At 42.8% G+C, this 27,925-nt stretch overlaps 1 protein-coding gene across 5 annotated transcripts in view; it reads right to left on the bottom strand.

Moving 5' to 3' along the window:
• Positions 1–27,925, bottom strand: part of CHCHD6 (coiled-coil-helix-coiled-coil-helix domain containing 6) — a 294,049-nt gene that overhangs the window by 31,641 nt on the left and 234,483 nt on the right. For 3 of the 5 annotated variants that reach the window (XM_084840185.1, XM_084840181.1, XM_084840186.1), the window contains one exon: positions 26,068–26,442. In XM_084840185.1, the coding sequence (XP_084696311.1) occupies positions 26,163–26,442 (280 nt within the window). In that variant the 3' untranslated portion in view covers positions 26,068–26,162. Of the gene's footprint in view, positions 1–26,067; positions 26,443–27,925 lie in introns of those variants that run through there. The other 2 variants (XM_084840184.1, XM_084840183.1) reach the window with 2 other exon arrangements.

The raw sequence follows: 27,925 nt of genomic DNA, 5'->3' as shown, positions 1-27,925 counted from the left end.
CGAGAGCATCTGGATCAAAATAAATGGCGCAAAGAATAAAAGGAGCCTGATGGTCGGAGTCTACTGTTGTTGTTCAGTCGTTCAGTCGTGTCCGACTCTTCGTGACCCCATGGACCATAGCACGCCAGGCCTTCCTGTCGTGTGCTCTCTCCTGGAGCGTGCTCAAGTCCATATTCATTGCATCGGTGATGCTATCTAGCCATCTCATCCTCTGCCGTCCCCTTCTCCTTTTGCATTCAGTCTTTCCCAGCATCAGGGTCTTTTCCAGGGAGTTTTCTCTTCGCATTAGGTGGCCAAAAGATTTCAGCTTCAGCTTCAGTATCTGTCCTTCCAATGAGCACTCAGGGTTGATTTCCTTTAGGATGGACTGATTTGACCTCCTTGCAGTCCAGGGGACTCGTAAGAGTCTTCTCCAGCACCACAGTTTGAAAGCATCAATTCTTCGGCGCTCAGCCTTCCTTATAGTCCAGCTCTCACAGCCATACGTTACTACTGGGAAAACCATAGCTTTGATTAGGTGATGTCTCTTCTTCTTACTATGCTGACTAGGTTTGCCATAGCTTTCCTCCCAAGGAGCAAGCGTCTTTTAATTTCATGGCTACAGTCACCGTCTGCAGTGATCTTGGAGCCCAAGAAAATAAAATCTGTCACTGCTTCCATTTCTTCCCCTTCTAGATGCCAGGAAGTGATGGGGCCAGATGCCATGATCGTTGTTTTTTTAATGTTGAGTTTCAAACCAGCTTTTGCACTCTCCTCTTTCACCCTCAACAAGAGGCTCTTGAGATCCTCTTCGCTTTCTGCCATTAGGGTGGTATCGTCTGCATATCGGAGGTTGTTGATAATTCTCCCGGCAATCTTAATTCCGACCTGTGATTCATCCAACCCGGCGTTTCTCATGATGTACTCTGCATATAAGTTAAATAAGCAGGGTGACAGTATGCAGCCTTGTCGTACTCCTTTCCCAATTTTGAACCAATCGGTTGTTCCATGTCTAGTTCTTACTGTTGCTTCCTGACCCTCGTACAGGTTTCTCAGGAGACAGGTAAGGTGGTCTGGTACTCCCATCTCTTTAAGAATTTGCCACAGTTTGTTGTGATCCACACAATCAAAGGCTTTAGCGTAGTCAATGAAGCAGAAATAGACATTTTTCTGGAATTCTCTTGCTTTCTCCATGATCCAGCAAATGTTGGCGATTTGTGTCTTCCCTATCCACTTTCTACACACCATGCATCATTTTATACACCTCTATCCTTTCCTCTTTCCATAACTTTTCCAGCTAGACAATGTCCTTTTCAAGGTGTGGTGGCCAGAACTGTACACAGTATTCCCAGTGTAGTCACACTATTGATTCACATAATGGCACTTTTGTAATGATCTCCAGTATGGAATTTGCCTTTTTCACATTGGCCACACACTGGGTCTATGTTTTTGTCAAACTATCCATCATAATCCCAAGATCCCTTTCCTCATCAGTCATCGCCAGCTCAGACCCCATCAGCCTACATGTGAAGTTAGGATTTTTTACCACAATGTGCATCACTATACACTTGCTTATATTGAACTGCATTTGTTATTTTAATGACCATTCCTCCAATTTGGAGAGACCCTTTTGGAGCTCTGTGCTAACCTTTTGTTTTAATCACCCAAAATAACTGCGTATCTCACAGCAAAGTTGGCCACCTTACTGCTCATTCACAACTCCAGAACATTTATGAACAAGTTAAAAAGCACTGCTCCCAATACAGATCCTTAGGTAATCCCACTGTTCACATCCATTACAAGAATGGTACGTTATTTATACTCTTTGCTTCCTGTTCTTTAACAGTTACCAATCCATAAAAGGACTTCTTTTCCTATCCCATAAATTCTGTGTTTGCTGGAGGGCCACAGGTTACCTACCCCTGCTTTAGGCGGAGTGCAGCCTTCATCCAGAACAGGCTGAACATCATCTCTAGCATCAAACTAACCATCCAGTACCCCCTTTTTGACAGGATTTATATGCTCTCTCTTATCAAAGATTGACCCTCAGTCAATTGACCCTGCAAATGGGCATCAGAATCCTATTGAGGTATTCCTCAACCATGACACGATGTGCAGTGCCATGTGTTGTTTCAGGGACCTCCTCCTAAATCTAGTGGAAAGAAACATTGTTTTTATTGTTACAGGTTTGCTGGTAATTTCACCCCTATTGGAATAACTGAGAAAATTGAAAACCCTGCACATAAGGTGCTAGGGGTCAAAATGACCCAATAAAATTCTGTTTAAATTATGTAGTTATTCTTCACGTTTACAGATTGCTTATCCCAGAACCTGTTCTTTTCATTTCTTGTTGGAAAGGAGCATAGTGGGTTAAAAAACGTTTTGCCTATTTTTGTAATGAACCAATTAGTCACTTCCTTTAACATCATTACAAATAATGTGAGTCAATCATATTCCACAGGTTTACAAAACCCCTTTACAAACCTGAATTCTACTTTTTTCTCTCCAGTGAGAACCTACCTTCTGACCCAGCAAAACTGTTTTTTCCCCATCATAGCGATCATTCTGGGTAATACTTACTAATTCAGCTGTTGTGGTTAGTGCACATGTTTGCAAGGAACCTGAGCTCCCACTTTAGCAGGTGGTCAGACTTGATGCCAACTTAAAGTCAAGGAGCTTTAAGATTACCACTTTTCTCTGTTCACAAAAAGATCTTTGCAAATTGTATTGCTAAGGGTTACCCTCCGGCATCTCTGTAACAAGCCAGTCTAAATGAGTTGGCCTCTCCAGTGAGAGGATCAGGGGATGAATTAGTCCTACTTTACCTCCTCACTAGGGATTTATGAAACATTAGTGTCAGTTTGTTTTTGACCAGAATTTACCCAGTTTGCACCTCTTGGACACAAACCTAATGTGCAGTTGACATCCATACATTTCCGAGCTTGCAATGTGTTCTAAAACTGCATACATTTCAAAAATATGCATGAAAAAGTGTACTTTTGAAAAATGCACAGGATCACTCTTTAATTAATGGAAGATAATGTGGGACAGATACTGAAGCTGAAGCTCAAATATTTTGGCCACCTAATGCGAAGAGAAAACTCCCTGGAAAAGACCCTGATGCTGGGAAAGATTGAAGGCAAAAGCAGAAGGGGACGGCAGAGGATGAGATGGTTAGATAGCATCACCGATGCAATGAATATGAACTTGAGCACACTCCGGGAGAGAGCAGAAGACAGGAAAGCCTGGCGTGCTATGGTCCATGGGGTCACAAGGAGTTGGACACAACTTAATGACTGAACAACAACAATGTGCATATTTAAAGAATGTGCACAACTAATGCGTATATTTGGAAAAATATACATGACTTTTCACACAGGGTGGGGGGGAGCTCGCAATTTGATATGGACACAAGTTAGAAGAGCTTCAACGTGGAATCCAAAAAAGCTCAATGAGCTCATGTTTTGCTGATTTGCTCATTCCTACTCCTCACAGCCCCTGAACCACTACCAGCCAGGCTTCAGCAGTGGGATTTACTATCACACTAAGTTTACAGTTCTACAGGGAAATTACAGCCCTTTAAGCATCTAGTATAATCAAACAATTTTTAAAAATCAACAGTCAGAGCCAGATTAATAGAATAATTGACCATAAATTCAGGTGAAATACTGGGCATAAAGCTTACTCTATCACTATACCCATTATAGACAGATGAATAATTTATTTTTCTTGATATCTCTGTCCTCCTCCATATGCCTAGACAAAAGGAATGTAGTGGCTATATTTAAACTATGTTTTTTGCTTGCACTGGATTGTGTTCTTAAGGCAACTTCAAAGGGTAACTTCATTTCAGTGGTATTCACTTATTTCCCTTTGAGATTTAATTATGCTTGCATACTTCCATTGAGGATAAAAAACATGGTGTCTATCCCACTCTCCCACAATTAGTGGGGAGCATGAAAGAGACTGCATTTAAAAAGGATGCTCTCTACCTAAGCTTTTTTTGTCTGGGAAAACACAACCAGTTACTCTGAATCCTGGGACCACCTACACTGGCTTTTGAATGGTGGTTCTCTTGGGGTGCTAAAAAAACACAGAATTTGCGCTGGAAATTCAAGCAGTAACTGAATGCAATTTAATAAAGAACTACAAATAGTGGAGTGCAGATCATACACTGGTATTATATGTATCTGTTGTTAGTTTTAGCAGTAAAACTAGTGGTAAAATAGTCATGAGAAGGCAGCCTTAGTGAGTAAAGGAAACAACGTGCAATGTGTATGCAGATTACCAAACATGAGGATTTTCATGTTTCTATACAAGAATTTGCCATGTTTGATGTGGCCGTATAACTCTTTTCTTCCTGCTGGAGCCACCATTCCTAGTCGCTGAAACCAGTACGCTGGCCTACTCTGCAGGAGCATTGAACTGTTATCTCCCATATGGTTTCTTCCCCTTCCTACTGAGCTGCACACAGGTACTATGGAATTGTTTCCCCAAGAATTTATTTATTTATTTATTTACTTACTTATTTTTAGTTTTGTATCCCACCTTTTTCTCCTCTTGCAAGGAACCCAAGGCAGCTTACAGTGGTGAGAAAAAGTTTGTGAACCCTAATGATAATTACGGAAATTCCATAGTTTTATCATGGTAGCTTTCATGAAACAATACCAGTCTTTTTCTAAATTTCCAACAGGGTTTATATTAACCAATTCCGTGTCTTGTGAAATAAAGCGATGTATAAATTAGGCAAACAATGAGTACTTAAGAGTCAGGGTATGCATCAAAAGAAGTGAACCCCTGGTAGTTTCAGCCACTTAAAGGGAATAATTAGAATCAGGTGTTTAAGTAATTAGGAAGATCTTCAGGGGTGAGTTTGGGAGGCCCCACCCTATGAAGGTATCAGAAACTTTGTGAAATTGGTCTTCACCATACGACTGTGTGGGAACACATTATGCCACAATCAAAAGACATCTCTGAGGACCTCAGAAAAGCAGTTATTGCTGCTCATCAGTCCAGAAAGGGTTAGAAAACCTTTTCTAAGGATTTGGAGCTCCACCAATACACTGTCAGACAGATAGTTTACAAATGGAGAAGGTTCAGCACCACAGTCACTCTACCCAGGAGCAGTTGTCCTACCAAAATCTCTCCAAGAACAAACCAGCCCATCCATCATCCAGGAAGTCAAAAAGAATCCCAGAGTAACATCCAAGGATCTTCAGGCCACTCTCGCCTTGGCTAATGTGATGTTCATGACTCAATGATCAGAAAAAGACTGAAGAAGAATGGTGTTCATGGGAGGATAACCAGGAGAAAACCACTGCTCTCTACAAAAAACATTACTGCCCGTCTGTAATCTTCGCTAAAGATCACACAGATTCCCAAGATTTCTGGAACAATGTTCTCTGGACAGTCGAGTCAAAGATAGAACTTTTGGGCCTCAATGGGAAATGTTATGTTTGGCAAAAAACAAACACTGAATTTGAATAGAAGAATCTCATCCCAGCCGTCGAGCATGGTGGTGGGAATGTGATGGTTTGGGCCTGCTTTGCTGCCTCAGGACCTGGACGGCTTGCCATCATTGACACAACCATGAATACTGCAGTGTATCAGAACATTCTAGGGGAGAATGTCAGGTCATCCGTCTGTGATCTGAAGCTGAACTGAAAGTGGGTCATGCAACAAGGCAATGATCCTAAACATACTAGCAGATCTACAAAAGAATGGCTATGGAAGAAGACATTCTGTGTTTTAGAACGGCCTAGTCAAAGTCTGGACATAATCCCCATCAAAATGTTGCGGTAGGACCTGAAGTGAGCTGTTCATGCAAGGAAACCCTTGAATGTCACTGAGTTGAAGCAGTTCTGTAAAGAGGAATGGGCCAAAATTCCTCAAAACCAATATGAGAGACTGACCAACATATTCAATGCTTACTTGAAGTCATTCTGGGTCACACATCAAGGACAATCTGTGTGAAGAGATGAGTCTTAAGAAGACTTCTAAATGTCAGAACTGGGGGGGCCTGTCTAATGACAATTGATAATGCATTCCAGGGGGTGCGTGCTGTGACACTAAATACTCGACTGCAAGTGCTCTTGAGGCGAACCACAGGAGCATGCAGCACCATCAGAAGTGCTCCTTCTGATGATTGAAAAGATTAGGCAAGGACAAAAGGGGTGAGGTGAATCCTAAGTAACCTGGTCCAAAGTTGTTTAGGGCTTTACATGTTAACAACAACACCTTGAACTTGTCCCGGTAACTTATTGGCAGCCAGTGCAGTCCTTTTAGCAAAGATGTAACATGCTGTCAGAAAGAGGCCCCAGTTAGCAGCTTTGCCACTGCATTCTGCACCAGCTGCAGCTTCCGGGCCAAGGATAGCTCCACAGAGAGCGCATTACGGTAATCCAGTCTTGAGGTTATCAGTGCCTGAACCACCATGGCTAAGCTATCAAGATCCAGGAACGGCTATAGCTGGTGTACCAGCCAAAGCTGGTAAAAGGCACTCCTAGCCACTGAGGCCACTTGAGCCTCCAGTGTCAAAGATGAATATAGGAGTACCCTCAAACTATGCACCTGGTGGCAGACATAAAGTTAGAATTATCCTCTTGTCCTTTCTCTGAACCCCAGACTTTCCTAGTACTGACACTCCTAAGGCTGCTAATAGCTTTTAAAAACAGCTGGGACATTTATTCGAGCAGCTTTTAATTTACCCAGATTATACTTTTGCAGTGCTACTTGTCTGCATTCAGGACTGGTGAGAAGCTCACTGTATTTCCAAAACTGGGTCAAGATGCATGCGTCTGTGAGTGTGGAATGTGACAGCACCACAGCCATACATGAAAGACAAAAGTCTGCGCTAGGGCTGCTGCATGCATCTGTAGCACCCTGTGAAGCTTTAAAACAAGAGCAAATAAAATGAAGACAACATTGTCATAGGTAGAAAACAATGTGAAAGGAATTAAGAAGAATTAAAACACACACACCAACTAGGCTATTTTGAATTAAGGAAGCACAGCATGTCAGAGGCAGTTAACATCTTGCTATTTTTGAACTTGCATTTTGTTCAGTTTGCTTACAGTTTTCCACAGAGAACATTTAAATCCCTGGAAAGGGAAACTGGAGGCTCAGCAGGGTGGTAAGGATACAAGCATCTGAAGCCCATTAATTCAGTGGAAGAAATCTGGTTGGAGATCATTTATTTTTGACAGCTACCAAATGCTCTTAGAGAAGTGAATGGTTGGGCTCAGCCTATAAATATGGCTGGAAGTGTCACAAGGGGTAATCACTGAATGGGCAGGAAAGAAGAAATTTTTGCTTTCCTAGAGCATTAAGCCCTTTAGGCCAGATCGGGGTTGAAGCACATGCTGTGCCTTGCAGAGAACAAAACCAGCTGAAACACCACCAACTGCATTTTATTCTCTAATTGTCAATCACCTGCCATCAGCATTAAGTTTAAGAGATGTTCTTAATCAAGTTCTTTAATTAAAACAATTCATTTATACCCTGCCTTTCTACCCCAAAATGGCATGTTTTGAAAGATACTATCTGGTAGCACAGGATATCTCCTCAATAAGAAAAATAATCAAAACAAAAATCAATTTCCCTGTTTTGGTTGGAGTTTACCTGGCACAGGCTGCTCTTCTGGGTTATATGAACCAGTAGATGATCTACTTGATGAGCTAAACTGACTTGCTCCTTGGAGGCAACAGAATGGACTGATGGTTTGAGTGAAAAAAATCACAGTCAGATGGGCAGAAGGTAATTCTAGTGACAGAAGGATAAACTGGTGGAGAAAATGCAGAAGCTTGAAGGATAGACACTACGGATTGAGACTGTATAGGAATAAACAAACACCTTTTAATTAAAAAAGGGGGGGAAATCAAAGTATATTTTTTACCCAGTTTTCAGCTTTATCTAGGGAGACACCCTAGGTAACGCACCTCGGGGCATCTGTCATACTCTCCTTTTCAAATTAGTCTATGAACTTAAATAAAAACCACTTTACATGGTTATTTAAATTCACATTTGGGGACACCAAAAGAGAACACCTTGATTAAAAATGTTTACTTGCTTTATATTCCTTTGCATGCCAAAATCCATCATAATACTTGTAGACCAATCCCTCTTTACAAAGGAGTAAATATACATTATAGCATTAGATTACTAAATTCTCTGCATTACAAGTTTGATTTCTATTATGAAAGGTAATAAGTTCAAATCCTAGCATGTGGGCAGAGTTGCAAATAAATTTTAACCACACTTCGCATTCATTAAGGTCCTTTCACAGATCCTAAAAGCATTCTAAAGATGTAGAAACCACAATATAAGTACCCTGTTAAAGGTCACAGAAAGGCAATAGAGCTAACTCAACAGTTGTATACATCAACCCTTAGCAACCTATTACCTTCCTCAAGTCTTTTTATACCTGCATTTGAAGAATTTTAACATTACTTGGAGAAATGTTACTTTAAAAAGTCCAAGTTGATGCAGATAAAAGTTACAGCACAAAACAGCTTTGGAAAATGCCAGAGGACTGTTAGGTACTGCCTCCTACACAGCAGATCTCTTGGGTGGCCAAACAGCACAGAATGGTGGAGGACTTCATTACTGAAATGTGAAACATTTAATCATGTGTCCCTGCACATTTGGGTTCTTCTATCTACAAAAAGAGAGTACCATCAACAGAATGGTACAACAGACTCCCCAGATAAAATACTGAGAACAAACATTTAAAAATGGCGTCAGTGAACTCTAGGTACAAGAATGAAATGCAGAGAAGGAGATGGGATTGAGGAATTCATCTGGGATTTGTTCTCTGGGTGGGTGAGGAACATCCATATTTGGTGAAAGCACAGTCAACTCACTCTCAGACATTGGTGCAGCTCTTCTATAACAGACTATACAAGTTACAATTAATATAGTATATTATGGGCCTGATTAAAATGAAGATTTTTCTGAATGGGCTAAGTTCAAAACAGCCAGCAACTTCCACAAACACACTGTTATGAATCAATAACGAAAGGGTTGAAAACCTTTTATAATCCCTAAGCACAAGCTAACCTATCTCTTTGGAAAGCAGAAACATTTAGGTGCAAGACAAAAAGGAACAAGGCACATTTTTCAGCAAACAATTTCACAGAGGACTCTCTAGAGTTGAGCTATGAATTCAGCATATTTCCAGTTTCTATTTTTTCTGTTTTGGGGAATTAAGAAGCTTGGATGCTGCTTTCTGAAGTTATAGCAGAATTTGCTACATTAAGGTTAATGCAATTTGGACAGTGAATGTACACTTCTAAAAGTATAGTTGATACTAAAAAAAAATTGAATTCCCGATCAATTATCTTATTTAGTTTACATAAATTAACACTGTTAAGTATGAAAACCCCTAGACTGTTTTGGAGATTACACAGAGTGGAGTAGTTTATTATATCACTAACACACCACAGGACTGCAACATTCAGGCTCGAATGAAAGCTGTTTCTGGGGAGAAGCATAACTACCACCACAATTTCCCCAGTTCTGCCTTCAGTTAGATGGGCAGCAGCTCAAGGAGGCAGCATTTCTGCTTGCGCATGGGTAATTGGGAAAGCAAACATCACATATGTTAGGCTCTAGAACTATAGTGTGGGGAGTGGGGAAGAACGCATGTGCAGCAAAGAAGGAAATTGGTCTTTCCTCCACCACTTAAGGCAGTGTAGCAGTTCATAAAATGATAAAAAGATCTGTGCGTGGGAAATCTGTTATTATCTATCTCTAACAACAGAACTGAATTCGTAGTGAAGATTGGATGTATGGCAATAATGGATCTACTGTCCCCGGAAAGGTGGAAGACCCATTAAAATGCTCTGATTCTGAGAATTAGGGATTTGAATGGTTTCCAGACAGTTTTGGAGATTTTTTTAGCTAATGTAGCTTGCTGTCTTGTTGAAATCTTAGTTGACTCGTGGAACAGGGAGTTTAAGTAGTTGGGACTAAACAGAATCAGAGTTGGAGAGGGTCTTGTAGGTCATGTAGTCCATGCCCCTACTTGGTGCAGGAAATCCAAAATGAAATCCAAAATGAAAGCCCCAACAAATGGCTGCCCAGCCTCTGCTTGAAGTCCTCCAACAAGAGAGACCCCACCACCTCTCTAGGTAATTGATTCCATTGTCAAACTGCTATTACAATCAGGAAGTTTCCCCTAGTATTCAATCAAAACCTGCCCCCCTATGACTTAACCCCATTAGATCTAATCTTGTTCTCTGGGAGAGCAAAGAACAAGGCTTTGGCCTCTTCTATGTGACAGCTTTCCACTATCTGCTATCATGTCCCCCTTCAGTCTTCTCTGCTCCAGGCAGTTCCTTCAATCTTTCCTCACAGGATTTGTTCTCTATACAGCTGACAATATCTCTTAGGTGTCCTCTCCTGACTGTCAGAATCCAACCCTCCTCATGGTTTAATAAGGGGGTTGAGGGAAATGAGGCAGCAGAGATGATAACTTGAGTGCAGATAAGTGGAAAACCTCATGTTTGATCTCATTAAATATGGCTTAGAACTCATATGAAGGCCTATTCCATGGAGGAATGGACAGCAACACAATATCATCCAGCTGAGCTTTTTTGGGTGGTCAAGATCAATGGTGGGACCCCAGAAGAGCAACCCTTAGCAGGTTTGTTTTAACTGAAGTATTTGCTTGCAAAGCCCAGCAGGAAAAAAAATGAAGGCATGTGGGCTCTGCACAGATTATCCAATGCATGTATGCAGCACTTGTTGGACCGGATAATAATACAGCTATGCCAGGTTCTAGAAACACCAAGTCTCTGCAAAGCTCAGCTGTAGAAAAGAAAATGAAGAACCTATGCCTCCAGCTTCATAAATACTGGGTGAATGCAGCAGCCATTTCCATTTTAAGTAGGCCAGCATTTTGCTCTTGGACATGCCTCATATATTAAGATGGCAGTTTATGTCCTTTCAGGCAGCTCTATATTTTCAGTTTATCCATCAATGAATGTCAGAGCATACAAAAAGCTTTTGCATATGGACTGATCTGAGATGTTTTGGAACAGGAACCTCTGCATGCGGGAATTAAACTGTAACCCATCTCCGGCTCTTCATCCTTTACAATTAGAAGCACAGTGTGGATTATTTTCACCTATGCAAATAAATAGGCCAGGAGAACGCCTGGGTACAGTTAATCCAGCAATGCTCTCCTCAGTGTTTATGACTAAATAAACAGCAGCTGCTTGCGGCCTCTTCACTCATTCCCTTGTGGGGGGCCATTTATTGAGTCATAAACTCCTCAAATAATGTTATAACCACATGAATTGCCCAAATACAGGGTGGAAGAAAGGGGGATTAAAATCAACAAGCAACAACAACAACACAACCTGGAATCTACAGAAAGCTAAGAGTGAACTTAAACAGAATAACTATGTTGTGGTACATACATGGAATCAATAAAACCTGCTTACAAGTAGCTGATACCTCAAAGCAAATTATCCTGGAGACAGAGGACAAACTGTAATGTGGCATTTTTTGCTTCCTCTTTTATGTTATCCTCTGAACAAATATATATGCAAATAGGTTATGCTGAAATAGGTTAGCTACATGTTCACATGATCACTTCAACCTGTCAGGGGCTGAGCAGGAAAAGTTTCCAATTAGCAATAATCATGCCTCAGATTAACCTCATTGCCACTGTGCACTGGAACCTCATTGCCACATATTGCCTCTGTACACTGGAATCTTTCCAGAGTGACCTTGTGCATGCAGAAGGTCCCAGGTTCAATTCCTGGCATCTTCAGTTAAAAGGATGTCAGATAGCAGGTGATGTGAAAGACTTCCCAAGGCTCTGGAGAGCCAGTCCCAGTGAGAATAGACAATACTGGGCTAGGTCAGGGATGGGGAAACTCTGGCCCATGGAAGTTCCCTATCCAGTCTGCAGAGGCTTGGGCTCCCTCTCCAGGCCCTGCCTATTCCTCTGCCCAAGCCCTGCCTCCTTGCCTGGAGGCTACCAGGGGCTTGGTGAGAGGAATCCTCTTGTTATCTCTGCTCTGTGACCGGAGCTCCTGCAAGCACTGGCCAAGTGTGCTTCCCTGCATGGGGAACCAGAAGCAGAAGTGAAGCTAGCTGCGGTCAAGTACACTTTGTAGGGAAGGAGAAGAACGAGTCAACCTGGCTGCCCGGATGACGCACCAACAGGAAAAGCTCCAGTGCGGCCAAGCCCCCTGATGTCATTTGGCCTGCAAAGGGCACCCAAAAGTAGTTTTCCACCCCTGGACTAGATGGTCAAACAGACTGATCTGGTATAAGGCAGCTTCCTGTATTGATCCATAACTAATGTGCCAGTCTTGATACAGAATCTTTCAACCTTGTGAAGATTTCCAGATCTTTTAAGAGAGTGCCTGCATTTTGGCTTGAGACAAAAACATGAATATATTTACTCTTACTTAGAGGGAAATGACACTAAGGGAGTGCTTCAACTGCAACATATTACCTATGTGGAAACCACTTTGATGTAAGGAAAAGCATGAAAATGCAGTGCAAAAGCATCACTTTTGAAGATGACATGTACGTCTTGTTGATTTCACTCCAAAGACTTGCTCGGGGAAGCTACAGCCATTCATATCCTTCCAAATAACTTACACAGTACATACATGTGCTGAAACAGACAGATATGCAATCAAACATAACAGGCTAGACTACATTATTATGTCTTGTCTGACTTCATAGTGCTTTCCATATCAGAACTGCGTAACATTTAACAGTCAAAGATGTAATAATGCTGTAGTTATCTTGGCTCCGTACAAGAAGGAGATGTCGGTGAGAAATTCTGTTGTACTAACCAGCTATTCAAAAGTTGTTGGCTTTATCAGCCTTGCCATGTTAGTCTTGAGGAACATGATTTCAGGGCAAAAACAAATAAAATCTGTTGGAATAAATTCTTTGATATCCATGGATAGTTATTGATGACCTACATCGGAGGTGAGCAACTTATGGCCCTCCAGAGGTTTTGGCCTACAACTCCCATCACCCCCATCAGTAGCTATGTTGGCTATGGCTGATGGGAGCTGTAGCCCAAAACATCTGGAGAGCCACAGGTTGTCCACCCCTGACCTAGATCCTCAGACAGCAGGAGCAATGGTCTGGATCAAGCTGTGATGTTGGCAGTTCACAGTCCCTGTGGCTCTGCCCAGGCCTTGGATTCTGATTTAAAGCCTCTTAATAGAATGCGGAAACAATTTTTCTAGCAACATTTTACTTGCATATAACATTCCAAGTTAAAAATCCAGGTTTTCAGTGAGAACTGAGTAGGTGATGGTTGTCATTTGGTTGTGGGCAAAATAATTTTATTTGGGATATGACAGTCGGAGGTCAGTCAAGCATACTTCTGCATGGTTATTGCTCCTGCATTTCATTAAGTCAGATGAAGGGGGAAGGTCACTGGGGGAATTATGGCATCTGATAGATAAAGAAGAAAAGGTATGCTTTTATTTTGAACCACTTCCAGGGAGCAACTTATTGTGCAGAGCCTTCCTTCCTAGCCTGACAAAACATAAAGTCACAAATTTTAAAACAAACAAAACTGCAGCTGTGCAAATTATGCAAGTATGCAAATTTTTAAGAAAAATCTATTCAAGTCTGCCCAATTTGCATAATTCAATAGAACAGCAGATCTGTGGCTTTGGTTACAGAATTTGTGGTTTTTAGAGCAGAACTCAAAGAGCCTTTATCAATAATCTGGGCTATTAATCAGAAATTATCTTTTTCTGCACAGTCTGGGAGTTCTCACGGATGGCTTTCAAAGTTTGCATTCAAATATGCAGTAAATTAGCTGTATACATTTTCGTCAAGACAGGGAGAAATGCAAACAAGAGAAAAGTGGCTGCAAATGAAGTTATGGTACAAGCCTTATTTACTCTTTCTGCGTTTCAAAAGATGGTACACTAAAGTTGGGAGGGGGTCCTCTGAGCCCTTAATAGATAGATCCATATTGACACAGACAGACTTATATATTAGGGCCATATACTAAGGGCGCAATCCTATTCTGATAGGTGGCCGCCTCCAAACTCAGAGGTGACTGCCTATCCAATGCAGGGCAGGAGAAACAGATCGTTGCCTCCGCGCTTCTCCTGCCCTGCATTTTCGGCTAGACATTGTATGGAATAGTCTTGGAGGGAGCAATCCTATGGCCGCTAGACAGCGACTAGATGGCCGTAGGATATCTGGTTTTCTGGGAACCAACCTCGGAGCCCGTGCTCCAAGGTCGGTTCCTGGAGAACTGACTTCCCTCCACTTCTGTGCTGCCTTGGAGGCAGCGTGGAACAGCCCCATCCTCCGCGCTTCCTCCAATTGTGGCTGTCTAGCCGCGGAAGGGCTGAGCAGGGGAGGAGGCTGCTGTACAACATACTGGAAGTGTTGTATAGGCATTTCTGCCCTCCCTGCCCCAGAATGCCCCCTTTTGGCCACTCTGCTCTCCTCTTGCAAGCGTGGAGGATGGGGCTGTTCCGCGCTGCCTCCAAGGCAGCGCAGAAGTGGAGGGAAGTCAGTTCTCCAGGAACCGACCTTGGAGCACGGGCTCCGAGGTTGGTTCCTGGAAAACCAGATATCCTACGGCCATCTAGTCACTGTCTAGCAGCCATAGGATTGCTCCCTCCAAGACTATTCCATACAATCAACATGTGCCCTACCGCACTTCATTATTTGCGAAGTACTGTCATAAACCACATGAAAATAGTGTCTGAAACACTACCCACATGCCATAGATTCAGGAGAAGAGAGATGGAATGGCTGTCCACTCCTCTTAAATAAAAGGTAGTTAGGTATGCATCCCAGCTCAGGAGAGGACGAGTGCCCAGCAATGCCTCCGAAGAGTACTGGGGGTGGGGGCACACAAAGACAAAAGAATTGCAACAAGAGGGAACATTTTCTGGAGAAGTCTCTCATCCATGTCGCTTCACTTCTGCTGGACTTGCTGCCTAACACAATGCAACACTGACCAGAGATGTTTCTAGGAGCCTTGGGACGCCACCAGATGAAACGCAGAAGACCTGCAAGCAGGAACTCCCAAAGCCTTTTTTTTTAAGCTAAAAGCAGTTCTGTGCATGTATGTTTATGTGTGGGGTGTGTGACCAGGGTCGCACCATCAGGGAGGGAAAATAAGTTATGGTAGCTTATTTTCCCTTCCTGCATGTGCTGGTCGTGAGCCACCTAATTTCCATAATTGCCCTCGCTGGGCTCAGCTTGTCCTGATGTCCGATCACAGTGAGGGTAGGTGGCTGGGGTGGTTTACAACCAACAAGCCTGGAACCCATGATTTGTTCTAGGGTTGCAGGGTGGCTTGGGTACAGTTGCCACGACAAGCCACGCCCGGTGAGGGAAATTATGTTAATTAGGCAGCTCGTGACCAGTGTGACTTATTTTCCCTCCCTGATCATATGAACCCACCCAGTGTGTAAATGAGAGAGAGAGAGAGAGAGAGAGAGAGAGAGAGAGGTGGTTGGCACATAAGGCTAACCCATGGTTTATTTAACCCATGGTTTGTTGCTCTACTCAGGGTTTGTCTGACAGACAATCGAACGAACCATGGTCTGTTTTCTCAATCCCTGGGTTACTTCCCTCCTCCTTTGCCAGCTCCCTTCCTGTATCCCAAATGTCTTTGCAGTGCTGTAGTAGTGGCATGTAATGCAGCTGGGGTTTTTTTTACCACTCTTTCTGCCACCTCTTAGCCTGGTGAAATAACCCATGAACAATCCATGGTTCTGGGTTCATATGTAATGACAACCCATAGTTTAAACAACCCAGAGTTCACAACCCAACAACCAACCATGGGTTCTCTTCCTGGTTGTTCACGGTTAACAAACCATGGTTTGTTAGCTCAGCTGGGTTTTGCACATCATGACAACTCAGAATTCAACAACTCATATGTTAATAAACCATGGGTTAGTGCTATGTGTGAACCAGTCAGAGACTTGGATCAGGGCCAGAGCATGAGGGGGATTCAAGCCATTTCATTGCATGCTGTCTTCCTAACCTATCCCTACAACACAGCCCACCTGCCACAACCACACTAGTATTTCCCTGGTGTGGAGTAAACATACAGGTGTGGTAGGCGGCAGTATTGCAACTGAAACTCTCCCTACGACCTGAGTCCGATCCCAGCGGAAGCCGGGTCTCGGGTAGCTGGCTCAGGTCAACTCAGCCTTCCATCCTTCCGAGGTCGGTAAAATGAGTACCCAGCTTGCTGGGGGAAAGGTAGTCATGACTGGGGAAGGCAATGGCAAACCACCTCGCTATAGTCTGCCATGAAAATGCCAGCGTAAGCGGCGTCCCTCTAGGGGTCAGCAATGACCCAGTGCATGCACAGGAACCTCTTAAACCAAAAAAAGGCTAATAGGGAAACTATCCTACAGCAAAGCTTCCACCACCACCAGCCAGGATGTTCCCATCCACTGATGCGGCAAAATATTGCACTGCTAGCCTGGATCAGGCCAACAGTGCTTTAATGCTAACATATTTTGTGTGATTCCCCATTGTCTGGGAAGGCCCTAAGAGCAATTTCTTGGCAACAGTCAAATGACTTGCTCAAGTATAACATACAGTTACAGCTGTGGCTATTTCTGAAAATATTAATATTCCAGTTTGGCTGTCCAGTTTCTCTGTTGTTCAAGACTCTTTATATGTTGGCTACTGGGATATTTGATTTTAAGCGATACAACTTAATAATCAAGTGGAACATTATCTAACAATGACCTGGTTCACAAGTAATGACAACCCATGATTTAATTAACCATGGTTTGTTCAATTGTGGGTTGTTGTTACATATGAACCTGGAACTATGCACTAACTATGAGTTGTTAACCACGAACAGCCCACGAAGAGAACCCATGATTTGCTGCTGGGTTGTAAACTGTGGGTTGTTTAAACCATGGGTTGTTGTTACATGAGAATCCAGAATTGTGGGTTGTTCATGGTTTGTTTCAGCAGGCTATAGAGGCAGTGGGCAAGAGTGGTCAAAAACCCAGCCTTCTTTACATGCCAGTATTGCAATGCATCAAAGGCAGTTGGGATACAGGGAGAGAGCAGGTGAAGGAGGAAGGAAACAATCAATCCAGGGACTGAGAAAACAAACCATGGTTTGTTCAATCATCTGCCAAAAAAACCCTGGGTGGGGCAACAAACCATGGTTTAAATAAACTATGGATTAACATTATATGCGAACCAGGCCAATAAAAAAACACAGATAAAAATCCTGTTCTACATGACAGGAAACCCAAGGTGAAAGAAGAAGGGCCACTAATGAGGTAAGAATTTATAAAAATCTTATACACCACATTTACTTAAGATTAAGATTTTAATACTTTAAATCATAAGTTACTGTGGATATATTTTATTCTATAAGGATTCTTTGTACTGATTATTCACATTGTATGATGGGGTTAACTTACAGTTGTAAGCAGTGCTGGTTAGCCGATTATTTATTATGATTTCTAACCCAGCCTATACCAAAGACTGAGGTCAGGTACCAATTATTCATAAAACTGAGTTGAGTCCCTGGCCCCAAAGTGCACACAACCTAAATTAGATGAATATATGGGCAATATAAGAGCCAGTGTGGTGTAGTGGCTGGAGTGTTGGACTGGGAGCTGGGAGATCCGGGTTCTAGTCCCCACTCGGCCATGGAAGCTCACTGGGTGACTTTGGGCCAGTCACACACTCTCAGCCCAACCTACCTCACAGGGTTGTTGTTGTGAGGATAAAATGGAGAGGAGGAGGAGGATAATGTAAGCTGCCTTGGGTTCCTTGCAAGAGGAAAAAAGGCGGGATATAAATGCAATAAATAAATAAATACATAAAGCAACATACTACCCACTTCCCCCAAACCATTGTCCCTTATTCCTTGGTGTACAGTCACCACATCTAGTTCATATAATTGTTGAAGCGGGGAGGGGTGGGGGAGAAGTGTGTAGATCTTTTATTATTTACTTCAGACACAAACATTTCCCTTTCTACTTTCCAAGAAACACATTAAGAAAAATTCTGATGCCCCCTGCTGGCAGAAGAGAAAATACTGGGAGAAGATTGCAGCATCAACGTTCTATCCTAATTGCCTACAAGCTGTGGTACACTCCTGATAAATCTTGCAGTCAATAAACTACAGATAATTTGAAAAGCCACAATAGAAGCAGCCCCTCCTACAGCTGCACTATTATCCCTGCTTTTATTTAGACCTAAAAGCAGCAATTTTTGGTGATCTTGTCTGAAATTCTGCAGAGATATGAAACCAAGCTCCAAAGACAACAAAGAATCCCCAAACAAAAAAGTCAGTCGACATATTTCTCTCTCTAGAAGATAACTGTGAATTCATATTGATGAGGTGCTTTTTGGCAGTATTTATATTAGACAGGGATGGAAACCAGTGATAGCAGCCCAATTCACACAAACCTCCACAGAACAATACAGCGGGATTGTGCCCATCTTATCACTAGGCCCACATCATGTCCATGATGCTGTTTGCACATAACAGCAACCCAACGATTAAAAAAATTATGGGGTGTCAGGGACGTGGGGGCACACTGCCTGCAGCATGCCCGCTTCTTCTGCTTTACTCCACAACCCACGATCAGCCCAAAAACAAACCATGGGTTAACCACAGGGTTGTTTAGACCCTAAACAACCTAGTAGTCTTGGTTCAGATGTCACACTCAACAGGAGCCATCGTGGGTTGCTGAGTAAAAGCAGAAGAGGGAGGCATGCAGGTTGCCATTATGTGCAAATCAGGTCCATGTGTTGAACATACCCTTGGAATGTGCTCTACATGTATAAAATCGATCTGAGTGATCATCCCTCAAAATCTGAGCTGGGGAGAGGGCAGGACCACGGATAAGGCCTAGAAAGTTCAGACTCAAGTGTGTCTAAAGCCCATTCCAACATTACATCCAAAGCCTGGAGGAAAGAGGAAGTCCAGGGGGCCAGATGGACAGAAACCTTCGCCACACATAGATACTACACACATTGTTATGCATAAATAAGTTGGGGATTCTGATATTTGCTAGATCACCTTGAACCTTGAACTTAAGTCTCAAAATGTGTGCATAATTTGCCCGCCTTCGGGAAGGAGGCTATATTACATCTCATACTCAGTATCACTTCCTTCTTCTAGTTCTATGGAAAAACATCCAACAGCGTTTATTGTACATGGAAGTCCTTGTGAACTAGGCTAACCTTGGACTTGGCTTTAAAAAAAGAATACCCTTCAAGTTAATAGGATCTTTCAGTGCTGTTGCTGTTCCTGTTACCAGTCACTCAGCTTTCAATTTACTCTCTAAGAATTTCATGTTGGGGCTTTGGCTGGCAGCTTCCCAGCCCCTTTTTAAAGTGGGTTGGAGCCTGCAAATATGCGGAAATCTAATGCAATCTGTCTTCTTTAGTAATCACATTCCTTCTGCACTGTGTGCTATAAAGATGTATTGGTAAATGCATTTGCTAAAGATATACTTCCAAAAAAGAAAAAAAAAGAAAAAAAAGACTACAAGCCTGATTTACAGGAGACAGGAGGGAAAGCTTGCATATAGGAGGTTGGCAAGGGATGAGGCGTGTTCTGTAGAGAACTACTTGGAGGGAAAAGGACTGTGCAACAGCGATGCAGGGCCTGCTTTACTTTAAAGCCAAGGAAGAAAAAGAAAAGCACACGTTTTGGGAGGTGGGGACTTCAAAAGATACCAGAGAAAAGCCCTTTCTCTGGCAGCCTTAACCTTGCTGATTTGCAGACATACAAAGACCTTCTTTGTAAACAGGAAGGGAAAAAATCCACCAGGACTTGCAACAACATTTGAGCTAATATATCCTGACAATTTCCCCATCTCCTTCTGTCGGGGCTTCTTCTGGGAGCTGGCTGGCAGTTTGTTTCATGTTATACTTAAATCAGGCACACAGCTTTCCCTTCACAATGTTAATGGAAAGGAAAAAAGGCTCTCTTCACACACCCTCAGCCTCTCTCCATTTTAGATGTGCATCCTCGCCCCACCCCACAATGAAATTACCTCAACCTTCAACTTCTACCTGCAAGCACATGTCCCTCCTTTGTAAATCTGAAGTCCCATGATCCATGACAGCCTCCAAGGAAATGCTTGGCCAGCCTGGCATCACATACAGCAGGGGTCCCCAACCTTTTTGGACCCATGGGCACATTTAGGAATTTGAGAAACTGCTGTAGGTACAACCACAAAATGGCTCCCATGGAGGATGTGGCTAGTCACATAATGCCATGGGGAGCTGGCTAGTCAAAAGTGAGCGAAAGATGGGGCGGGGAGAGAAATGGTGAGGTTAGGAGGGAGGGGGAAATAGCTAGGCAATCGGGTAGAGGGGAAAGAGCAAGGCTAGAAGCTGTGGGGGGGAACAATAAGCTAAAGAGGAGGGGGGAATAGCGAGGCTAGAGGCTGGGAGGGAGGGGAAAACAGCAACGCAAAGGAGTAGAGGGACGAGAAAGAGCAAGGCTAGAGGTTAGAAAGAAGATTGCCCTAACATTTTCCAAGGTTTTTCTTCAAACAATTTTTGTGAAGGAGGCAGGGAGGGGAGAGCTTCATGGGCGCCACTGGAGGTCCTGGGGATGCCATGGTGCCCATGGGCACTGCATTGGGGACCCCTGACAAACAGAATCAGATGATGCTATAAACCCTTCTCCTCCTGCACAATGAAAATTTCACAGAATTTTTAAATCCTTCACCAGTCTGAGCTTACTGTCATCTTTATGGGAGATACATTCTATGATCCTGACCTAGGTATTCAAAGGTGCTATGGGTAAGGACAATTTCAGGGTAATCCATCCCAGGCTTTTACTTGCACTATAAAATACATCTGGGAATATGTATTGAGACTGGATTGGCTATATCTTTGCACTGGAACCAGAAACTGGATTCCCCAGTCTACTTTCACTGACCCTTTTCTCAGACTCATGCCACATACTTTCTTTTTCTGACCTAGCAATTAATCTCTGTTGAGAAAAGGCATGTATTTTGCAACACATGCACTGCATGGTGGTGTATCTTTTTGCTGCGTATATGCAAATCATGGAGCCTATTCTATGATCCATGGATGTATGCAGCCAAAAAAACACTTGTGCCTCCCATGCATGTGGCATAAAATGCACGCCTTTTCTGTGCAAGAAAAAACATCATATGACATGGACTTTAAAGTATCTGTTTGCTGAAAACAAGGAATCCTGGCCATACCCAGAATGGGGTAAAACAAAGGATTCAGTAACTTGGGTCTAGGGATGAATGGACGCCTTCCTTAGGTTCTTGGTTTCTTGGTGGAGTTTAGGTTGATTAAGCATGACGTCCATGGAACATACAGCTAGAGGTTCCCAGAACAAAGTCGACCATGAGGAATTCCCAAGTGATGCTTTAACTTACTAATTTATCTTGAGATGAGGATGCTTTAGGATTGGACCAAATTTCCCATCAAGACTTCAGATCAGCCAATTGAAATTATCCTCGTGAATTGGTTGACTAGGGTGGTGACTTAAGAAGTCAGGAGGGCATTTGCGTTTAACCCAAGTTTCCACTGTTTAACTATGATGGCAACTCCAATTAATTAATTTGCAAGAGAGGACACATAGGTCATGAATAGACACTAAAATCCATGCTGTGCCTCCCTGTCACACACCAGGATTATCCACTGAGCAAATATGGATGGTCTTGTACTCCTATATTATGCGCAACTCCTAATGGTTGGTATGTGTTCAGTTCTGAAATTACTATTTAAGACTATCAACCAAAAAGCATAAACACTGACTTCCCATTTCATGTTGTTGTTGTTCAGTCGTTAAGTCGTGTCCGACTCTTCGTGACCCCATGGACCATAGCACGCCAGGCCTTCCTGTCCTCCGCTCTCTCCCCGAGTGTGCTCAAGTTCATCTTCATTGCATCGGTGATGCTATCTAGCCATCTCATCCTCTGCCGTCCCCTTCTCCTTTTGCCTTCAATTTTTCCCAGCATCAGGGTCTTTTCCAGGGAGTTTTCTCTTCGCATTAGGTGGCCAAAATATTTCAGCTTCAGCTTGAGTATCTGTCCTTCCAATGAGCACTCAGGGTTGATTTTCTTTAGGATGGACTGATTTAACCTCCTTGCAGTCCAGGGGACTCATAAGAGTCTTCTCCAGCACTACAGTTCGAAAGCATCAATTCTTCGGCACTCAGCCTTCCATATAGTCCAGCTCTCACAGCCATACGTTGCTACTGGGAAAACCATAGCTTTGATTATACGAACTTTGGTCAGCAAGGTGATGTCTGTGCTTCTTACTATGCTGTCTAGGTATGCCATAGCTTTCCTCCCAAGGAGCAAGCGTCTTTTAATTTCATGGCTACAGTCACCATCTGCAGTGATCTTGGAACCCAAGAAAGTAAAATCTGTCACTGCTTCCATTTCTTCCCCTTCTATATGCCAGGAAGTGATGGGGCCAGATGCCATGATCTTCGTTTTGTTAATGTTGAGTTTCAAACCAGCTTTTGCACTCTCCACTTTCACCCTCAACAAGAGGCTCTTTAGATCCTCTTCGCTTTCTGCCATTAGGGTGGTATTGTCTGCGTATCGGAGGTTGTTGATCATTCACCCGGCAATCTTAATTCCGAGCTGTGATTCATCCAACCCGGCGTTTCTCATGATGTACTCTGCATATAAATAAATAAGCAGGGTGACAATATGCAGCCTTGTCGTACTCCTTTCCCAATTTTGAACCAATCGGTTGTTCCATGTCCGGTTCTTACTGTTGCTTCTTGACCCTCCTACAGATTTCTCAGGAGACAGGTAAGGTGGTCTGGTACTCCCATCTCTTTAAGAATTTGCCACAGTTTGTTGTGATCCACACAATCACAGGCTTTAGCATAGTCAATGAAGCAGAAATAGACATTTTTCTGGAATTCTCTTGCTTTCTCCAAGATCCAGCGAATGTTGGCGAATTGATCTCTAGTTCCTCTGCCTCTTTGAAACCCAGCTTGTACTTCCGATAGTTCTTGGTTCACTTGCTGAAGCCTAGCTTGTAGGATTTGGAGCATCACCTTGCTGGCATGTGAAATGAGCGCAATTGTGCGGTAATTTGAACACTCTTTGGCGTTGCCCTTCTTTGGAATTGGAATGTAAACTGACCTTTTCCAGTCTTGTGGCCACTGTTGAGTGTTCCAGATTTGTTGGCATACTGAATGCAGCACTTTAACAGCATCATCTTTTAGGATTTTAAATAGCTCAGCTGGAAGACTGTCATCTCCGCTAGCTTTGTTGTTACTAATGCTTCCTAAGGCCCACTTGACTTCACTCTCGAGGATGTCCAGCTCAAGTTCAGTGACCGCACTATCATGGCTACCAGGGACATTCAGATCTTTCCTGTATAGTTCTTCTGTGTATTCTTTCCACCTCTTCCTAATCTCATCTGCTTCTGTTAGGTCCCTGCCTTCTTTGTCCTTTATCATGCCCGTCTTTGCACAAAACGTTCCCTTGAGATCTCCGATTTTCTTGAAAAGATCTCTAGTCTTTCCCATTCTATTGTTTTCCTCGATTTCTTTGCATTGTTCATTTAAGAAGGCCTTCTTGTCTCTCCTTGCTGTTCTCTGGAACTCTGCATTCAGTTGGATATATCTTCCCCTTTCTCCCTTGCTTTTCGCTTCCCTTCTTTCCTCAGCTACTTGTAAAGCCTCATCAGACAGCCACTTTGCTTTCTTGCATTTCTTTTTCTTTGGGATGGATTGAGTTGCTGCCTCCTGAACAATGTTACGGACCTCTGTCCATAGTTCCTCAGGTACTCTTTCTATCAGGACTAATCCCTTAAATCTATTCCTCATCTCCACTGTATACTCATAAGAGATATGATTTAGGTCATACCTGAATGGTTTAGTGGTTTTCCCTACGTTTTTCAATTTAAGCCGAAATTTTGCAAGAAGCAGCTCATGATCTGAGCCACAGTCAGCTCCAGGTCTTGTTTTGACTGACTGTATAGAGCTTCTCCATCTTTGGCTGCAAAGGGCATAATCAACCTGATTTCGATATCGACCATCTGGTGATGTCCACTTGTAGAGTCGCCTCTTGTGCTGTTGGAAAAGAGTGTTTGTTATGATCAGCGTGTTCTCTTGGCAAAACTCTATTAGCCTTTGTCCTGCTTCATTTTGTACACCAAGGCCATGCTTGCCTGTTATCCCGGTGATTTCTTGACTTTCTACTTTAGCATTCCAATCCCCTATGATGAAGAGGACATCTTTTTTTGGTGTTAGTTCTAGAAGGTGTTGTAGGTCTTCATAGAACCGATCAACCTCAGTTTCTTCGGCCTCAGTGGTTGGGGCATAGACTTGAATTACTGTGATGTTGAATGGTTTGCCTTGGATTCGTACTGAGATCATTCTGTCGTTTTTGAGATTGTACCCCAGTACTGCTTTTCCCACCCTTTTGTTGACTATGAGTGCTACTCCATTTCTTCTAAGGGATTCTTGCCCACAGTAGTAGATATAATGGTCACCAGAATTAAATGCGCCCATGCCTGTCCATTTTAGTTCGCTGATTCCCAAGATGTCGATGTTCAATCTTGCCATCTCATGTTTGACCACCTCCAGCTTACCTTGATTCATTGATCTGACATTCCAGGTTCCTAAACAATATTGTTCTTTACAGCATCGGACTTTCTTTTCACCACCAGACACATCCACAGCTGAGTGTCCTTTCGGCTTTGGCCCAGCCGCTTCACTCTTTCTGGTGCTACTTGGAAATTCCCTCTGCTCTTCCCCAGTAGCATATTGGACACCTTCTGACCTGAGGGGCTCATCTTCCGGCGTCATATCTTTTAGCCTTGTCATACGATCCATGGGGTTTTCTTGGCAAGAATACTGGAGTGGGTTACCATTTCCTTCTCCAGTGGACCACATTTTGTCAGAACTCTCCACCATGACCTGTTCATCTTGGGTGGCCCTGCACGGCATAGCTTATGGCTTCAGTGAGTTATGCAAGCCCCTTCGCCACAACAAGGCAGTGATCCATGAAGGGGCCCATTTCATAGAAAAGCACTATTTTGCTCAATGCCTACTGCCCCTTGTTTCTAGAAAGTTCTGGAATTGGTGAAGCCCAATATTATGCATGTTTACTTAGAAGTAAGTTCCAAATAAGGGTGCACAGGATTGAATCCTTAACCTTCAAGTATGTGATCTTGCTTAGTAGCCTTGCATATGTACATGCCTCATATATAAGCAGACATAATACTATAGTACAAAAGGCATGTGAGCTGCAGGGTTTAGAATTATGTCTGTAGGTTACATAAAAGTTATCTTTGGTTGCAAATATGTTCTAGTTATTAGAATGTGTGCTTGCTCAGGACATACATAGATTTCCAAATGGGAAACTTGAGTTAAATCAATTATTTTAATTGGTATTTTTTCTTGGTGTTTTAAATCATGATTTAAAATCCTGTTGATTTAAAATCAATTCATCCTGACACAGAGATGCCATTTTTGGCAGCAGCCCTGTATCTGCCATAATGTCTATTTCTACCCTAAAACCAAAAGGTTGTGGACTCTGGGTAGAGCGGGCATAATTGGGAACTCACGCCATCCTAAGAAGCAAACCATTTGGTCTATTAAAAGCAAGTATCCTATTATCTCAACAACAGTAAGAAACCCTTCCCCCTTTGGGGAAATAGGATATCTTGGGAGCATCACAGGGTTTTTTTTTAAGCTGATGCAGAAAACAAGATTGTATTCTACATAAAATAAATAGAAAGTGGTGTATTTGGGGGGATGAGGGACATGTTGAAGAATGCAGAAGTCAGCACCAAACCCAGTGACAGCTGGTTGTATTGCCCTGAACTGCATCTTTAATTGTGGCCAATGTGCTATATCTACTCAAAGCCGTAATAAGCAAATGAAAAACGTATTACTACTGGGATGCAGTGAATGAAGTACTGACTTTAGACTCAGGTCCAAATTCAAGCCACATGTGAAGCTTAGCCTTTGGTAGCCTTAGGTAAGACATTACCTCTCGGCCTAGCTTACTTCACAGGATTATTTTAAGGACAAACAAAAGGAAACTTGTAACGTTTGCACATGCTATAGGAATGATTAATGAAACAAACTTGCTATCATCCATGTTAGCTTTCTTCATGAGTGAAAGTAGTTGTCTATGATAGCCAATTCACACAACCTATTTTTCACAGTATCGGAATCAATCCTCTAATTATCAGTGCTTCGAACAGCAGAGGGATTCAGACAGAGGCAGTGCCTTCCCATTGATTTGTGCCATCACCAGGCACAGCAGTAATGAGGGAAGAACATTCACCCTAGAGTAAAGCAAAAGTAAATCTGGCAAGAAAACTATAGTTACCTTTTGTGCTAGCCTAACACAACGCTGATACTCCTTGACCAGCTCTGAGCAGTTGAGCATTTGGTGTCTGTTTTCATTGTAGCAAGTCAGGATCGCTGCCTGCAGATTTGCACATATAGGTTGTGTGTTTCTCCGCCTGTAGGGATACAAAGAAAACAAACCTTATGGCTGTCCCAGTTCTCACTTATTTCATCAATGCTCCCCAAGAGATGGTGCCAGCAATGCTAATGCTGTTGGACAACACAGTACTGCCTCTTTTTAGTCTGTAGGAACTCACTTGGCTAGGTGCCAGTTTCAGACCTGGAGGTTCTTGGTTCAAGCTCTGGATTGCCTATGAGTCCGTTATACTAGTGATGACAAACGTGACGACTCATCTTCCTCATTGTCCATAACCAGTTCAGAGAAGGGCCATAGCTCAGTGGTAAAGCACATAGTTTGCAATGTTGAAGGACATGGGTTCGGTCTCTGGCATCTCCAGTGAAAAGGAGATTCTCAGGGCTGGGAAGGGCCTGCGCCCAAAACTTTAGAAAGCTGCAGCCAGACAGAATAGATGTTCCCTAGGATAAATGGGACCAATGGCCTGACTTGGCCTGACTTCATATACATTTACAGATGCTCAATAAATGAGGAGAATCCCTAGAAAAAAATATTATAGCATACAAAGAAATGTAGGATTTCCCAATGGATGTGTTGCTTTCTCAGTGAGGTGTCAGGAGCAACAGAAGGAGCATGCAAGTTGAAGGCCTGCTTCCAATCTCTCCCATCCTAGGAACTAAGTAAAAACTGAACAGGTCCCTACATTTTTCCTTGAAACTATTTTGGTAGGAGATTCTTCTGTTTTGCAGCTTCAGATCTAATCCAGACCAGAGACTCAAAGGCAAGACCCTGGCATTTATGAGCATTTCAGAGAACCAACATTAACAGCAGTACAACTGTCTTTTGATTGGCCACAGTCAACAGGTTTTTGTTCTCCCTGCTTCTCACAAACTCACATGCTTGGGCAAAGAAGGTCACTCCTAGGCAGCTGCTGTAAAAAAAAGAGGGAGCCACTATTTCACAGAGATAAAATCCTATGAAATACCTTCCAGAACTTCGGTGCAGGAAAGAACTTAAAGATGGGGCTTCAGAAACTCATAATGTTGGCATTTTGTTCTGTCATTGCAATTTTAATATTGTTCTAATCACCCGAATGAGCCCCTTGGAAACAATACCAAACAGAACTAGATCAGGAAATACCACAAAATCCCTCAATTCATTGGGAAAGTTAAGACTCTTAAAATTAGGTTTTTAACTCATAAGGTTTATTTTAATAAACTAGCAGAACATTTTATAACTCCAAGAGAAGCTGGAAATGTGATGCTTAGTATTAAGGTCAATGATATTGCCCCTATTCTACAACTGATTGGTTTTTGATCAAGTCTCATGATTTCTAAGAGAAAACTGGGCCCAGTTTTGGTTTTACCTGACTGTTATCCAAGTGGAGAAAACTTAACTAGGAAGTAAATCTTCCTCCCCAAATCTTCCTCTGGGAGCTTCTTCACTTGAGGTAAGTAATAGGTGTTCCACTGGTTTTGTACTTGGAAATGCAGGTGGTGGCTGAGGTGACAAATGCCTTTTAT

Source organism: Heloderma suspectum, chromosome 2, assembly GCF_057233095.1.
Source record: "Heloderma suspectum isolate Gila_16-S chromosome 2, 16-S_ref, whole genome shotgun sequence".
NCBI classification, from domain to species: Eukaryota; Metazoa; Chordata; class Lepidosauria; order Squamata; family Helodermatidae; genus Heloderma; species Heloderma suspectum.
Note: the sequence above shows the minus strand (reverse complement) of the source record. Positions and strands in the feature narration are given on the sequence as shown.